Here is an 18,003-nt window from a genome sequence, read left to right as displayed (position 1 = left end):
CCACTGAATCCATATTACAGCAGCTCTAGTCGAATAACTTAGAGGTAACTTACTGTTTTCATCCCTTCGTTCACTTTGTGCAACACACCAGTAACACTCGCGTGGAAACAGCCCCACAGCATGATGCTGCCACCACCATGCTTGACAGCTGATACAGTGTTCCCAGGATTTGAAGTTGTAAAGCTTCTCCTTTTTCTTCATTATCCAATAGTTTTCCCGTCATACAACAGTACCACTGGCAGTGAAACCCCTCCCCTCCCCTTAGTATGATGCTGCCACCACTATACTAAATAATTGCCACGTTGTTTTTAGGTTTAAAAACCTCACTTTGCCCAATTAGAGTGTTTTTCTTCTCTTTGTAGCCAAGAGGCTTAATTGTTGATGCTTGATTTTGGAGCGGGAGCTTATTTCTTTACAGACACTTTCTCTCTCAGCCGACAGCAATCTGAAACGCATGTTGTATTGTGTTGGTGGAGGTGCAGCTTGCTAAGGGACTTTTAGCCAATTATGGGTGGGGTGTCTCTATATGCTGCACAGAGGTGAAGTTAAAGAAATATGAGGCAGCCCTCCCCCTTTATTGTTTCACTCATTATGCAACGCACCTGTATCGTAATGGCAGCAATACAGCCCCTCAGCATTATGCTGCCACCACCATGCAGGACATTTGTTACAGCTCTGTTAGATTTGAAAGCATTACCTTGATGCATCTGAACATACTTGTTTTTTTTATTGTTGCCAGATATCTTAATCCAGGGGTGTCAAACTCATTTTGGTTGAGGGGCCGCATACAGCTTAATCTGATCTCAAGAGGGCCACACGAGTAAACTCATTGCAAGATTAAATAGAACTAATAAAAGTGGACTTGTTGTTGATTTTTATATTAAATGAATTTCACTTTTACACATCATGAATAACCTCAGCATTTTTAAGAAAAGTATGTGCAATTTCAACAATACTTTTACTCAGTTAAACATTTACTTACTGATCACAGTGATTGTACAATGTTGAAAAACATTTATTAAAATTTTTTGGAACTTAAAAACACTGTCCTGCATGACAAAATACATCAAACAGATAAAAATAAATTATTTAAAATCAATTTTCCACATCTGAAGCTCAGTGCTACCATCTACTGATTAAAACACAGCGCCCCTCGTGGACAATATAGGAACTGCAGATTTCCAATCAAACAAAGTACATGTTTTTTTTTCAATAATTGTTTTATCATTCTCTTCCTTTTATCTCCTTTTTCTTTCACCTTTTCTTTTTTTCTTCTTGTTCTTCCTTTCCTCTCCTACTTTCCCATTTTAGTGTCCATATCATTTGAGATATTCCCCGCATGAATCATAATAAAACTTTTCACATTCATGAATCAAGCGGAGCACTATGGCAAAAGCAGTTCTGCTCCACTTGTGAAAATCAAATCTGACGAGCTCTTTTTGCCATTAAGACAACAATTCTTATTGCCACATTGTCAGACTTTTTTTGAATAATGATAATGCATTTAGCCACCGGGCCGGACTAAATTGTTCGGCGGGCCGGAACTGGCCCGTGGGTTATATGTTTGACACCCCTGTCTTAATCTTTGCCTTGTCTGCCCTTAACACCTATAAACCTTAACACCTCCTTGCTGTCTCTGAGCTCAAGGTCTAGATCAGAGACAGCAAGGAGGTGTGTAGGAAGAAGCTGGAGAGCAAACTGCAAGATGCTGCAGATCTTCTATAGGTCTGTTGATGAGAGCGTCATCTCCTCTGCCGTCATCTGTTGGGGCAGCAGCATCAGAGCCAGCGACCTAAAAAGGCTCAACAACCTGATAAAGAAGGCTGGTTCTGTTCTGGGGACGACTGTGGAACCTCTGGAGACGATGATGCAAGGAAGGATTTTGTATAAAATCAAGAAAATTATGGACAATCCTGAACATCCTCTTCATGGCATTGTCATTGGAAAACTGAGTCTCTTCAGTCAAAGGCAACAGGAGGTCTTTGCTGTCGACAGTCATCACCATCTATAACTCCTTGACAAAATGAGTTACATCAATGTTTAATTACCCTTTGGGATTAATAAAGTATTTTTGAGTTGAATTGAATTGAAAACCTTTACAGAAAAGGCATTTCTTTTTTTTGTCATTTTGGTTAAAGCTTGAAGTTTGATTTTGTTGCACAGGCTTGTTTCATGATGGACTCATTGATTGACCATGAAACCTCTCTTGGAAGGAATTTTGGTCGTCTGTATCAGCGGCTACGTTTTCCATTTACTGGATTTGTATCTCTGTTCAAGTGTATATGTATAGTTGTGATTCTGTGGGGATTTAGAAATCTCTACAACAAATTCAAACTTGTTCGTTTAAAAAACAAAACAAAAAAAAAACACCAGTTCCGTTGAATCAATTACAATTAAAACAGCATTCAGTCCGAACTGCAGCGCTCTGAATGTAGAGCTGCTGATCTATTTAAATTCTCCACGTAAATCAAATCCCCAGTCACTAATAAAACATAACACGTCAACATATTGTGTGTTTAATAAATATATTGGATATCTGCAGACAATAAAAATGCAAAAATCTTAAGAAAAAAACGTCTGATACCACAGTGTAAACAAAAGGGTATTATGGATTTCATTCCATATTGTTCATTTCTTCTAAACGTTTATTAAAATTTTTTAATTTAAAGGCTTCCCTGAACATTTAAGCATGCATACTTTACAAATCACAAAGCCTTGAGAGCAGCTAGTCTTATACAAGTGACAATTCGTCTGTAAAACATTATCACAAAGGTCAACAGTGACTGTCTAAAGGAAACAAAAAACACTTTCAATATTTGGAGAAACAGGAAGGAAGGCCTGAAAATGCAGATGCTAGTATAAGATACCCTTTATTTTTCATCATCTGTCTCTAGCTGTCCTGAATGGCCTGTCCTGCCCCCTTAATAAGACGCTTATGTCCCCTTTTCCCCGCAGGGCCCCGGGGCTTTGCAAAGGCCTGTTTGTGAGCGTACTGCTTGGGATGGACCTCGTCGTACAGAAATTCCTCCGTCAGCTCGTCTCCGTCGTCGATCTCCAGCTGCACGGGGGGACGCCAAGCAAACAGCAACAAACAAACACACAGAGAGTTGTAGGTGAGGAAAATGCATGATTCAGAATGTGGAGTTGTCCTTTTATAATTCATTATAAACCCCTGGACACACACAGCTTCGGCATAAATAAATCATCTTCTGGTTGCATAAGTTTTAGCTGGTGTGTCAGCAGGAGTTCCTGTGAATCCGGATGTCTTGCCTCAATATAGAGCTGCAATTTTAGAAATTCTTACTTAGAAATGCTCACCATGGGGGAGAGAAGCACACAGCATGACCCGAGTAATGAATCTGCGTATGAAACTGTGTTATCTAATGTTCTGGCCCATCCCCCCCCGAACCTCTCCATCCATCCATCTGTTACCTTTTTGGCTATTTCCAAATGGTAATCCCTCTCCACTTCCTCCAGTAGTCGACTCTTGCAGCTGGAATACAGCATCCGCTCCTTAATGCTGCAGCTGTATCCTGGCATTGAGTATATGAACACTGCAGAGAGGCAAGCATCACCACAATCAGAAATACACACCGCCATCGGGTGTTTTTTTTTTTTTTTTTTTTGTGCGTGTGTGTGTCTTTAACTTAAACTTAGTTAGAAAAATAAATACGGAAATTATCTGTTTATAGTCCGAGCAAATCTGTGATGACAAAATGCAGATATTTTGCAGAAAATGTGTGGGTTGTTACATTTTCAACTAATTCAAACCGTATTTTAGCTGAAAAAATTACATCTGACATGTATATTCTAAGAAAAAGGTCATATAGGCAGAAAATATAGGCAGAAAAAAGTGTGAACAGCGGCCACAAAAGAGACATGAATGTATAAAAGCTGGATAATCAACAGAATAAACACGTGTATAGCAGCTACTCGGTTTTAGGTTCAAAAGGGCGAGGGCATTAGCATGTAGGACCGAAGAGTGAAAACACGCTATTCAAGCATCTGAACTGTATAATAGGACCAAAGGATGTAGAGAAGCCAGAGAAAATTGAAAACTCCTTCCTGGACGAATATAATTGCTGGTCTTTCGACCCTGCAGAGCATTTTGTTCATGTCTTTAAGGGGAAGAAATTGATTCGGGCGGCGGCAGGAAACATTTCTTATCTCCCCGGCTTAACGAATGGCGTGAAGGCTTAGGTGTATTTTTGAATAGATATCCTGCTCAGGGTAACACTGAACACTAAAGCCACAGGGTAACACTGAAGGATAGATGCACATTTTGGAGTAGCAGTGGCTCTAAAAAGTATGCGGGATATAAAAGAATTATACCAATACAAATAATTTCAAGATTTGTTTGTTCCACATGTAATGTGGCATTTATCCTGTAAAATCCAAGAGAAAACCAAACGAAAATACTGCAGCTGGGTAAGCGTGCACAACCTTGAAGTAACTATTTGTTAAAAGCACCTTTTGATTTAGTTCCAGCATTCTGTTTTCTTTGGCAGGAGTCTATATGCATCTGGGTTTGGTCATGTTCGCCCATTCTGATTTGCAAAAGTTCCCCAAATCTAATAGAACAGAGACTTCTCTCATTCACGGCCCTCTTCGGGCGACCCAACGGATCTTCTGTCAGATCTGGTTCTGGATTCTGGCTCGACCACATCAAAACCTTCGTTATCCTCTGCCGAAGTCAGAGTAGGTTCAACCTCAGGCTCACCGTGATGCTTAAAAACAAAATCCCTCCCCATCTTCACTTTTCAGCAGATACACAAAGTTTTTTTGGGCCAAAACAGGCAGGTTCTTTAGAGCTGTTCCTAACTTTAACCACCTTGACAAAAACTTCTCTTCCATCTGAGGAAAAGTAACCCCAGATCGTGATGCTGGAGATTTTAACCAGGCCAGAGTGATTCCTTTGGAAGAAAATACTTCCTGCTTGCATAACCCAACCCCACATAAGCCTTGTCTTTTCATCAGCTTTAGAAAAACGGTTTTCCCATATTTTCTCCAATTACTGAGAGGCTATCTTCTCTGTGTCGTGGCGTATACATTTAATGCTGTGGAGTTATTTATTTATTTTTACACAGAGAGACAGTTTTGATCTTTTGGTGGTCGCTCTGCAAGCCTTGGTTACAGCTAAAGGATCGAACTGAGTAAATATCCACCAGGAACACATCTGAACTTTATTTCCAGTTAATCTGATTCTCTATAATTGGTGGCAGGCGTGAACTCAAGAAGACCAAATGCTCTAATTGTATCAAAATGTGTTTTCAACAAAGAACAAGTTTAAGGGTTTGTGCGTTTCTGCAATGTTACTGCGGCTTTCTTTGTGACAGATTTTTCTTTTAGTAAATTAGTTTCTACTTAAATTGCACATATGCGTCACATCATGTGGAAGGCAGGGGTTCGTACACTCATGAGCCCCTAAAAGTGAAACCCTACGAAGGTTTTAGGTTTTCCTAGATTAAAACCTGGTACTAAGGTAAATCAGTTTAAAATTGTTACACTTTTATCCTGAACAATATTTTTGTTGGAAAAAATAAGATATATATAAAAAAAAAAGGTTTCAGCAACTTCAACAATGTACAAATATGCACAGCCTTGAACTGATAATGTTTTGAAACACATCTTGAATCAGTTCCAGCGTTCAATATTCTTGATTTCACTCCTGCCATCACTTATAGAGATTCTGATGAAATGTAAATACATTTCTGCTGCTCCAGAAGGTGTTCCCTGGAATTTGCATTTTCCTGAAATCTTTACCTAAAGCCATCATGGGGCATTACTTGACATCAAATTGATTTTGTTGTACAAGAAGAAGAAGGCACAAATAATAATAATCCAAACATTATAAAAACAGGATCTTTCTCCATAATTGATGAAAATAAAAGAGTAAAGACTTGCAAGAAGCTGAAAGCAAGTCTTTCTGGTAAGAGCAGGCCGTGACCTACGTGTGAACGCTTGAAAATTTGGAACTTCCAGATTGCAGAAAGTATGTTTGCTACCACAACAACACTAACAACCAATCACCATGAGAAAACTGAAGTCTTAGAAAGGCGTAGCCAGACTTCAGAACCAGAACTGACAGAATATCTGTGGGGTCACCTGAAGAGATGTCCTCTCAGTCTGACAGATTAAAAGAACTTTAAACAAGTAGAACGGGCAGCTGTTAATGGGTCAAGGTGTGGGAGGCTGATAGACCCCTACCCAGAAGAAAGCTGCAGTTTAAGGGTGTGCACACTTATGCAATCAAATACCGGTTTTGTTTCTTTTTCAGCTGCATCCCCCAGGAAAAGCCCGTTTAAACATATAATTATCATTCTCTCGTTTATTTTCACTTTTTCGCATTAAGAAACCTGACATCCCAACAGGGCTCTGCACACCTTTTCTGGTCCGATCCAATAAGGACCCATTTTTTCCCCCTCATACTTTAACACTTGAAACATGACGAATGAAGCTTTTACTTCTAAAACCGTGTGTTACATCTGCAAACAAGCCTGTCTGCACATTTTGGAGAATCAAGTCGCTTTGATAATAATAATAACAATGTGTTCAATTTACTTTCTCCTGTTTCATGCTCTATCCAGCGCCATAAAGTGATGACAGGAGAAGAACTCGGACTGAGTTCACACAGATGTTTAGATAGAGCGGCGCAGTAAAAACAGGATTATTACGGAACAATGATCAGCAGCGTACCAACTGATTCCAGGTAATCTCCTTCGTGGGAGTGCTTGTAAAGGAAGAAGTGGTATCTGGGAGTGTCTTTGGGAACCCTTCGGGGTAAATCACGAGTTTCTGTCGGGTTGGAGTGGACCAGTTCTATCGTCTCCTTTTCCACATCCAGCCTCTGAAAACAAGAACAAGATTAACCCTCTTACTTTTAAGAAACTAAACTTCTCTTTATTTGCTGGTCTTCGTAAACCTAAAGGCCCGATGCTGGAACATCTATACCAAAGCGTTTGGCATGGTTTAGCTCTTCCTGCTCACCAGCTGCACATAGTTGATGCGTCTCTGGGCCAGCAGATGAAGGCTTCTTTTGGCTGACTCCTGCAGCGGAAAGGCAAGGCCCTGAAGTGTCTGGTGCTTGCTCTCCACGCTGATTTCTGTCTTCACCTGCAGGGGGCAGCACCACATTGCCGGGTTCACGAAATGCCTTTTAAGGGTCCATGGTACAAAACGTGTTTATACTGGAAGGAAAAAAAAAAAAACTTTCTGCTTTTCCAGAATTAGGAGCCAGGGGTCCTTAAAAGCACACAGAGACAGTAACAATTAATAAACATACCTGTTTCACCCAGCCCTGGAAAGGAAATCATAACAAAGAGTTACCTTTAAAATAAGAGTGCGTATGCACAATGCTGTGAAAAAGAATTTGCCTCCGTAAACATTTCTTATGTTTTTGCTTCTTAGCCTCACTTCAATGCTTCAGATTCCTTTTGATATCAGGAAAAGAGGAGCTGAAATAAATATAAAGCCGAAGTTTTAAAAATGATTATTTTATTTATTTTGGGAATAGAGCAATCCAAACCAACATGGCCCTATATAAAAATATAACTGCTCCCCTTCCTAAATAATCAATGAACCTTGGTTAACCACATGTTTCTGGTTCAATGTATAAACCACACCCAGGCCTGATTACTGCCTGACCAGACTTAAATTTAATAAACCTGCCTGACAACATGAAGCCGGCCAAGAGATCTGAAAAAGCAACACATCATGTCCTGACCTGCAAAAATTCAAGGGCAGATGAGAAACAATGTCATTGACATAATCAATCTGGAAAGGTTTATAAAATTCGTTTGTAAATGGTTGACCAATACGACTTCGGGAATGCATGATCAGCTCATCCAGGACGTTACAAAAGAACCCAGAACATCTGAAGCGTTGCAGGTCTCACCTCTGTTAAGATCAGTGTTCATGATGCAACACCAAGAAAGAAAGTTGGCAAAAATGGCATCAATTAACCTCTGCTGACCAAAAAATAAGTACAAAGGTCCATCTTACGTTTGTAAAAGCTAAATAAAAAAAATAAAAAATAGTACACACACACACACACACACACACACACACACACACACACATATATATATATATATATATATATATATATATATATATATTATATACATATAGCTCCAGAGAATTTGTGGAAAGTATTCTGTGGACCTATGAGACAAACTTCAAAGGTGCGAGGCCCGTTACATCTGCTGTAAAACTAACAGCACCTCAAAAAAATAACTCTGTGTGACAGGAACTGGACCACAACACTACGAATTCTGCTCTCTACCAGAAAATCCTGAGGCAGACTGTCAGGCCATGGGTTTGTGACCTTTAGCTCACGCTGGGTTACACAACAGGGCAATAATCCAACAAACCAGCAGGTCCACCTCTGAATGGCTGGGGTTGGAGGGGCCAACTAAAGTCCGGTTCAGGTGCTGCAGAATAACTTCAAACAAACCGTTCATTCTCAGAAATCCTCCAATGTGGCTGGATTATTTATTATGCTATTTATTTATTATTATAAATAATTTATTTATTTATTTATTATTATAAAAAGTTACTTCCGGCTGCGCTCCCGAGCGGCGGCTAAGGGCATACGCTCCGAACCGAACCCGAACCCGCTAGAAATTACTCATCCACCCAGCCACTGTGATTTTTAGAGTGATTTCTAGAGTGTATGCAAACGAATTTTCGTTTGCATACACTCTATCTATCTATCTATCTATCTATCTATCTATCTATCTATCTATCTATCTATCTATCTATCTATCTATCTATCTATCTATCTATCTATCTATCTATCTATCTATCTATCTATCTATCTATCTTATAACAAAAAAGATTATTTCTCCAGGACTCACTGCCAGTTATCTGATTTGATTCCAGTTTGGTTAACATTCTTTCACAGGTTAGTTGTCTGAAAAGTAATGAGTGAAAAAAAAAATATTTAGAAAACATGTTTTTTTTGTTTTGTGCATTTTCTCAGGTTATATTTTTCTGATATTAGCATCTGTTTGATGATTTGATACATTTAACTGTGACAAGAAAAACCAGAAGAAATCTGCAAGGTGGCACATTTTGACAGCGCTGTAACGAACACAAAAGGAGATGTTGCACGAGGTAAAAAAGGGAAGCTGGTCATACGCAGAGCTATGTGCAGCGATGACGGCACCGCTGAGGACACGCTGACCTCTCACCTCTGTGATTTTGATCCTTTGCAGCTCCTGTTCGGCTAACGTGAGAGGGGCCGGACCCGAGCAGGACGACACGTGATGCTGGTAGCCCTGCAAACAGATGTCCTCCTGCGGTGGCAAAGAAAGCAGAATGGCCTTTTTTTTTTTTACGAACGCCATAAAGACACAGCATCAAAGGAGCGGTGCGTTCAGAAGGTTTTTCACCTCCGTGGTGCCAAACATCTCGTACTTCAGGTGGCCGCCGCCAAACTCTTTCTTTACCGTGGCACGCGTGGCGGCGTACAACATCTTCTGCTTCACCTGCAAACAAATCCGAAGAGCATGCATGCATCAATCTTCTTCCTGCATTGATACTCGTGTTTGTAGATATTATGTATTTAGAATATCTTTTTGGTTTTATTCCATTCATACGTTACATTAGAACAATACCAACAGCTACAAAACAATAGTGAGGTGCAGCACCGTGCGCTTACAATGGACAGTTTGTAAATTTTTCATCAGCCTGGGCAAACAGCGTAGTGACTGATACAGATTATCATCATGTTTCATGTGTTATCTAGTAATTTATGTGTTATCTAGTAATTTAGCCTCTATAAACCAGGGCGACTATTAGCACAGACACATTTTGTGTATTTCATCAGGACAAATGTTTTGAAAATTTGTGAAAGATAACCTCAAGAGTAAAAAGCCGCACGACTGGTATCTGCTGTCATTTATCAAACAAGAGTGAAGCCAAAATGGAAAAGATATTTGTAAAGTACACCGTGCGATCTAACTGCTTGAAGAATCACCTTTAGCAGCTCTGACTGGATGCAATTTTTTTTTTTTTTTTGCTTGACTTACATTCTTTTAGACAAAGTTTGGTCTCTTCATCAAAACATTTATTCAGCTTATTGGGGAATACATGCGTTTTTTATTTTTATGCACAGTTCTCTTGAGGTTCCATCGTAGCATTTTATTCATGCTGAATTCCGGCCTTTGACTAGACCGTTGCAGCACCTTGGTTCTTTTTATTTTTCTGTTGTAGATTTGCTGCTGTGTTTAGCATCATTTCCTGTTTGAATGATCCATTTTGTTCCAAGTTTGAGTTTCTGAGGGCCTGACATTTGACACTTTTAATATGCAGAGGACTCAGTGGCTGCGAAACAAGTCCAAACCATCACCTCTCCACAACCACGCTTGATGAGTGGCATGAGGGGTTTGTTTGGATCTGCTGTGTTTGGTTTTCTCCAGAAATGACGCTGAGCATTGAAACCAAAACATATCCACTTTGCTCTCATCTCACCAGAGGACGAAGTTCAAAAGGTCTTGTCCTTCACTCAGCAACTTTCCAAACATGATGTGTGCTCTCATATTTTCTTAAAGTTTCTACTTCATTGAGCTGGATGTTTAGCTTCTATAGTCTCTATTTCCCTTTCTCTCTGTAGTATGATGGCCTTCAAATGGTTTTTAAATCAATCCCTTTATGGAGCCATGGCTGCGATAGACTGGTGACCTGTCCAGGGTGTATCCCGCCTCTCGCCCTTTGACAGCTGGAGATACGTACCAGCACCCCCCGCGACCCCACAAGGGATAGACGTGTTAGAAAATGGATGTTTCTTGCAGGTGATGAGTCTCTGTGGTGAAAACATTCTCCGCTGTGAGATCTTAAAATCTAAATGTATTATATTTTCTCATTTTCACCTAATTACATTAGGTAAATATGTTTGGCTAGAGGCTTTTTCTTCATTTATACCACACAGGTCATTACCATCCTTTTTAGATGGTAATTACATGGTTTGACCATGAATTAGGCAACATGCGTATAGGCTCAGGTTAGGGGACTCGTGTTTTGAGTTATTATTTTTCCACTTCATCTTTTCCTTTTATTCACAGGTTATGAAAACATGATGGCCTTGCAGTAAAATGTACCTTACTGCCTTGCTTAAGGCTTTGACAGCATATTTGATGGCACCATGAGGACTATATTCCCAAGCATTTAAAGTTGAAACTAGATATTTGTATACATTGTATGAAAAAAGACAATGTAATATTTTTCCCATCAGTATCTAGTATTAAATCAGATTAAATATTTCGTGTTTCTGGTCAGTTAGGAATACTGAATTGATTTCTACTTGCTAAATGGCATAACTATAAGATCTTTTTTTTACTTTTTATAATTCATAAATTTAAATACATTTTCATAGCATTTAGTTGGATCGAATGTTTGGTGCATCGTTCCACAAGCTTCTTAATTTTTTTTTGCTGTAATTTTGATCCAGTCCTCCAGACAGAACTGGTGTAATTGTGTCAGGTTTGGGGGCCCAATTTTCAAAACCTGAGACACACCACACATAACAGACTTGCTCATACAGTGTGTGTGGTCCGGTCATAAAGCAAGCACAACACACACGAATGGATTTTACTCAGGATCATACAGGTGTCAGACGGGAAATCTCGCAAAACCTTTCAAGTTCAAAGTAAATTAAGTTGGACAATGAGGAAGAAGAATGGTGACAGTTTGTGGACTAATTTTAACAAAGAAAAATCACAAAAGGAAAAAGCATTGGTTAAAGGAGTGGATACAGTACGAACAGGGGGCTCTACATCTACTACACTATGATATAGAGGTGACTTGTGTGTTTTTTCTCCTGGTTTTCCTCACCTCGCTCTCTGATTGGCTGCACATCACATTCAACAGCTGCTCATTTGTCCTCAAGGAGCACCACACCACACACACTAGGATATCGGCCTAGAAAATCCAGCATGTTGAATATCCCTTATTTGCAGTCAGAGCTGCCCCAACGTTCTTCTGAGCCGACCAGATCACGCTTAACACATCACACACAACAGAAATATCTCTTAAGATTATCATAAGAGCCTTCACGATAATCAGGGCATGTCGGAAGGGGAAGATCTGGGCAAAAATCTAGCCACTTATCTTACCATGTGAAACTAGCATGTTATCCAGGAGGTCTACTGCTTCACTATTGCAGATACAGGAGCTTTACTGACCTTCTTCTTGCTCACAAACATCTGTGTTGTACTGTTAGCTAAGCATGTAGCACTGTTGCGCATTTCATTTTTCTTGTCTGTCTGCCTGGGAAAGTTCCTCCAAACAACGCTTTTGTGTTTATCATGTCTGTAAAGAGGCTCTCATGTTTTCTTCTGGCTGCACTTTACATGTTAGCAGACGTTAAGACTTCCAGCAGCTGCTCATTATTTGGGTCAGGTGAGCGGCTGCAGGGAGGTCTGTAATACAGTGGTGAAACCTAGCATGTTCATGCTGAAGAGCCATTGTACGACACATACAGAGGTAAAAACCAGCTGATGAAGTGGGCGGAGCTGCGCATGGGTTGCTAGGTGAGGGGCAGTACCCACCGACTGTGATGTAATAATAGGCAGGCTTTTGAAACAGCTCATTTCTACAGATGCCAGTAAAATGTTTACTTACTGCAAAAAAATGTCTGGATGCTGTATTGATTTATTTTAGTTTGGGCTGTTTCTAGAAGCCTGCAAAAAGTAAATTTCACATATTAGGTCCCGTTCAAACATAAGTTATATTAACCTTAGTTTATGAACACTTCTTAATTTGAAGAAAGCAATTAAAAGATTTAATATTTTAAATATCCCCCTCTCTCGCTATTGTAGCATTTAGCAAGTAGAAATAATCTTGGTAACTTGAACTGACCTCAAACAGGAAATGTTTAGTCTCATTTAATGTTAGACAACAAGAAAAAAAAACATGTTTCTGTCCTTTTACATAAAACATTATAATGTCTGGTTTCAAATTGTTGCAAGCTAAGAAATAACATACAAGGCGCCATATTGGTACCAGGCAAAAAATAAATAAATAAAATAAAAACCCAGGAAGACAGATTCTAACAAAGCATTAGAATATAGTAAGGTACATTTAATTTAAAATAAAATAGTGTTTTAACTGTCCGCCCTCATCAAGGTTGAGATGCTCAGCATCAGGGGAAAAGTATCTGTCAAAAACAAAATCTTTCACAATCAGTGTTCAGGGGCGCCCTAATGTTTAGCTGTCGTTAGGAACATGCTTTGTGCCTTACTGGAGATTGGTCCGGAGACCATGAGATGAAAATCCACTCGTAGCCCAGAGCATTCTGGGAGTCGAGGCGGTACAGGATGTAGCAGGGCTCCTGGGCGTCCAGGAGAGGAAGCAGGAAGTGGTCATAATCCTGGTCCCAGTCTTGCTGTGGCTCTCTGTAGGCCCCCAGCACCAGCTGCTCTGAAAATCAGACCACTGCTCATCACATACCAAAGCCTCTCTAAATGCAGCCCGCAGGGCCACACGGTCTGGATTATACAGCAGGAATAAACACAGAGAATCATTATGACATAAATATTAATCACCAGGCTGAAGCTGTTTGCATTCTTCTATTTGCTTTACAATAAAAGCTGTTTTTTTTTTATTAAAGAAACAATTTTATGGAGGGAAAAAGAACAAAAAGAAACTATTAAAACATTATCTGTTTTCTGTATCAAAGCAAAAAAAATGCTCAATATTTTCTTCCTCTTTTAATATTTAAAATTTCTGTGCAAAAAATCAACATTCTTTATTTTTTTGGTTACAATAAAAAAACTCTTAGCTATTGTTTCAAATGTTGTAACATCTCAAACACTCGAGTAAATTTTCCAAACATGAAGTGCTTAGCCGAGCTGAAAAATGATGGAAGAAAAAAAAGGTTAAAAACAGATTAAACAAATCAAAAGTGTAGTTGTCCCTCATATATCTACTGCACAGGCCTCAAGTTGTCTGAGTTGTCTGAAATAAAGTAGGGAAAGATTAGGTTCGGAGTTAGAAATAATACAGCTGGATTTTTTTGTGGCTGGCTCAAAACTTCTGACAAGACTAATGAACACAGACAGAAACCTGAAGTCTGGTGTCCTTTGTTGGGTGCAGGGGGGGGGGGGGGGGGGGGGGTTCCCCTCCGACTCTCTTGGGGCAAGTTTCTATTCTGAGCTGCAACGCATTCCTGATCTGCATGCACATACTTTCCATTAGCATTTCGTTCCTGCCTTTGTAGGTCTAAATAAATATGAAACTAGGTATTAACTAAAAACGTTCTCATTTCCTTTTAATGTCTTTTTTTTTTTTGGCCTCAGAAGGAACAGCTTGTTGCATCGGAACGTGAGGGGGATGCAATCAGCTGCAGGGATTTTGTTTTACCTTTGACACAGGAACGGGCAGCAGAACGTGTCTCATGTTGGTTCAAATAGCCGAGCAACGACCAGAGGCCACAGTGCACTGGGGTAGATTTAGGATGGAGTGAAATCATCCCGTTTTTACCACCTAACTTCGGTATTTATGTTTGAATTCATGAAACCTCCCAAAGCATCATCTGTATTACTATGTAATACTTAATGACACCTGCATCCAAGACTAAATATCAGAATGCAACCTAAATGGTATTCATTTGTTCAGAGATAGTCTAAGCACAGATGCCTCACATGGTGTCATATTTGCACTTATTTTCCCAATTTTTAATTTTACTCTCAAATTTGTCATAATAACAGTAATTATGAACAACGTTTTCATTCTGTTCCCACTTTTTTGCTTCACAACTGCACAACTCAATGTCGTGTTTTATTGGGATTTAGAGAGAAAAACACAAAATAGTACAAAGTCAAACCAAAGCACCACAGTTTTAAGCATTTTAGACTCAAGAATGTAAAAAGGTTTGGCGTGAATTTGTAACCAGCTCACTTTACTTCAATATCCTTAAATGAAATCCAGTAAATTTCCTTTAGAAGTTACTTTATCAGTAAATACAGTCCATGATTATGTAATTTAATGTTGCCATAAAATAGCAGTGAACATAACAGCATCATGAAGACCAAGGAAGACACCAGGCATGGCAGGAATAAAGTTGCGCATAAGATTCAAGCAGGATTAGGCGATGAAACAACATCAAAAGTTTTAAACATCTCTAGGGGCACCACTTAATCCACGAAAATGGAAAGACTAGTCCTGGACGAAATAGAAAAAAATGCATGTCAATAAAATGTAAATCTTTTTGATTGATATTGATAATTATCAACAAATTCAAAAAGATATATTTTAAGTGCAGCCCTGATCATTTTATGCTGTTGCTTAGCGACCTATATTTAGATAAAGAACACACAAACACTGAATTGAAACTCAACCCTTTATTTAACCAAGTTTTTACCAAAACTGCAAGTTTTAAAAAAAGGAAAAAGAACGCGTGCTCTCTGAACTCTTTGAAGGGGGCGGGGCTTGGTGACAGAGCCTGTCACCAAGGTCTGCGTTGTGATTGGTTGGAAGGATGTAATAATGCAAAAGGAAGGAAAACTTCTATTGAACTTTTTATTAACCCTTATTTTCTATCATACAGCCCTAGGGAAGAGTACATCATATCTGCAAACCTACCAGCAAACTGACAGGACCCACAGAAAGAACAACAATCATAGAAACTCTGGAGGAGCTGCAGAGATGTGCAGTCAGGTGGGGAAATCTGTTGACGGGACAAAAGTTACTCATGCACTCCTGAAACATTTTGTGGAGGAGTGGCAAGAAGAAATACGTGGTTGAGAGAAACGCCCAGAAATAGCCCTGTTTGTGTCTCTAACCAAACTAGATTTGAATCTTCTAACAGAAAAGCTTTGCAGAGATGATGAGAAGACCAGTGGAACTAAAAAAAAAAAAAAAAAAGGAAATCCTGGAAAACATACAAGCAGGGGCTGCAAAAAGTTTGAGTCTGAGGCGAGGTACACGGTCCAGCAGAATATTCACCCTAAAAATACAACCAGAGCTGCAACAGAGTGGCTTAGTTTCATGTGTTAAAATGGCCTAGTCAAAGTCCAGACCCAGATCCTGTTGATAATCTGTGCAAAATTTTAAAAGTGAGGTTTACAGATGCTCTCCATCCAATCTGGCTGAGCTGTTTAGCAAAGATTGGGTGATAACATCTCTGGATGCGCAAAAAGGACATGCAGCTTTAACTACAGGGACAGATGGTTTTAGTCATTATCCATCCTGAGGGTTGGAGACAAATGCAGACATCTTTTAAGACAATTTATCCTTCTACCTTACAGTTACAAACTACTTTTTGTTGGTCTATCACACAAAATCCCAATAGAACACTGAACGTTGAGGCTGTGTTGTGAACAAAGCTCTAAGGGCATTTTTACAACATTGATAAATGTCTAATCACTTCAGTTCTCTGGGTCGTGTGCAATAAAGAAGTGGAACTTGTATTTTCTTTCTGACTCATGGCTGTACTATTTATGCCGCGTATTTCATTCTATATACATAGTTTTTATTAGAGTTCATCTATGCACCCTACGTGGCCCAGTAGACCAATTTTGAGAAGATTTATCTTACTTTTGTGAGGAATTTTATGCCCATATACCAACATGAAGGCTGTCTGTCACAGTATCAGACTGAAGCTCCTGACCCTTCTCCTCGACACTGTCAATCATCGACCCTATAAATATGTGACCAAATATTACCAGACATCTATTTGGTTGACAACGAGGGCCCCAAAAGCGTCCCACATCGCATCTGGCATGAGTCATATTACAGCGTGACTTTGGTTCGACACAAAAACACGACGTAATCACCTTGTGAAGAAACAGTTGCCTGGAAAGCTGTTGCTTCACGCTGCGTTTTCTGAGGACAAGCCTGACGTTTCTTTTTTTTTTTCTCCGCCTCGTCGCTTCTGTGAACGACAGTCAACTTAGTTGCCCTCAACGCGTTCCCTGTTGCCGGAGGGAGGCCAGCCGTCAAACTGAAAATAGTCTGGAGCCGGTCACATTCGAGTCAGAGTGAATCATCATTTTTCTCTAAGGTTGCTTTAAAAGCAAAAGGTCAGTTTCCAGGACTTGGATTTAGCGCTGAACGCATTTTCCGAGATTTGGAATGACTAAGTACATAAAGGGTCAACTAAGGGCCTTTTAAACTCAACCAGACTTTATAAATAAAGTTTGTATTTATTAAAGTGCTGCAGTGTACAAATAAAGAATATGTAAGTTGCAAAATGTAGAAATAGCATGGATGATTTAAAGAATAAATAAAATTAAGAAAAGTAGTTATTTATAAACCTGAGCCCTATCCAGGTTTTAGGCTGACACATTCAAAGGCTGGGATCTTCCTATGAAGACCATATAAAGTAAGTCTGTCCCTAAAGGCTCCTTTCAGTCAGAGCTCAAGCAATCTGTGCCAACCACAGCCAAGCTGACCCAGAGAGGGTCGGCTCACCCGCTGGGTCACTCACCGTCCTTGATGCAGACTTTGATGAGGCGCGCCGCTCCGCCTCTCGCCCTGGCCAGGAACTGCCTCAGCTCCGGCGTCACCACCAGTGCCAGAAACATGGCGGGGTCAAGTTGCGTCTTCCTCCCGCCAAGGGTAACTGGGCGGCGGGTCGCTGAAGGAGGGAGGCGACGGCGGAACGAAGACGAGGCGCTTGGATTAAAACCAGAACTCCACACGACCAAAACGTTCGGTCCAAAGAAGGATAAAGTATGAAGAGGCCTTCTTCTTTGATCAGGACCAGGGAGCGGGCCGGCTGCAGGGTCTCTCTGTCTGTGTGTCTGGGCTCGGTGGGAGTGTGACAGTAGGAGACAGGACACTGCTCAAGTAACTGGGACAGTGTCATGTGCACACAGAGGTGGAACCTGATCTCCTCTCTCCCAAATTTAGCTCCATCTCTGACTGTCCAGGCCCGGGGGGTGCTGGGCCGTAAAGAGCCAAAGAGAGAGCAGGACACCCTGGCCTGTGAAGCCCCTGTCACACATGCCAGACAGAGGTGATGTAAAGCTGAAGGCCTGCATTTATCCAACGGGCAAA

At 40.2% G+C, this 18,003-nt stretch overlaps 1 protein-coding gene across 2 annotated transcripts; it reads right to left on the bottom strand.

Moving 5' to 3' along the window:
* Nucleotides 1-2,495: 2,495 nt before the first annotated feature.
* Nucleotides 2,496-17,798, bottom strand: LOC105933661 (twinfilin-2). Of its 2 annotated transcripts, XM_012873289.3 has the most exons (9): nt 17,432-17,798; nt 13,244-13,422; nt 9,396-9,491; nt 9,195-9,299; nt 7,283-7,297; nt 6,988-7,113; nt 6,697-6,847; nt 3,433-3,554; nt 2,496-3,058 (listed from the first exon to the last, which is right to left on the bottom strand). In XM_012873289.3, the coding sequence occupies exons 1-9, from the start codon at nt 17,526-17,528 to the stop codon at nt 2,891-2,893; spliced, it is 1,059 nt and encodes a 352-aa protein (XP_012728743.2). In that variant the 5' UTR covers nt 17,529-17,798; the 3' UTR covers nt 2,496-2,890. The 2 variants fall into 2 exon arrangements, with proteins under 2 accessions (XP_012728743.2, XP_012728744.2); XM_012873290.3 differs by lacking the exon at nt 7,283-7,297 and having other exon boundaries at nt 17,432-17,797.
* Nucleotides 17,799-18,003: the final 205 nt, after the last annotated feature.

Source organism: Fundulus heteroclitus, chromosome 20, assembly GCF_011125445.2.
Source record: "Fundulus heteroclitus isolate FHET01 chromosome 20, MU-UCD_Fhet_4.1, whole genome shotgun sequence".
NCBI classification, from domain to species: domain Eukaryota; kingdom Metazoa; phylum Chordata; class Actinopteri; order Cyprinodontiformes; family Fundulidae; genus Fundulus; species Fundulus heteroclitus.
The sequence above is the reverse complement of the archived record's forward strand: the minus strand, read 5'-3'. Positions and strand labels throughout refer to the sequence as shown.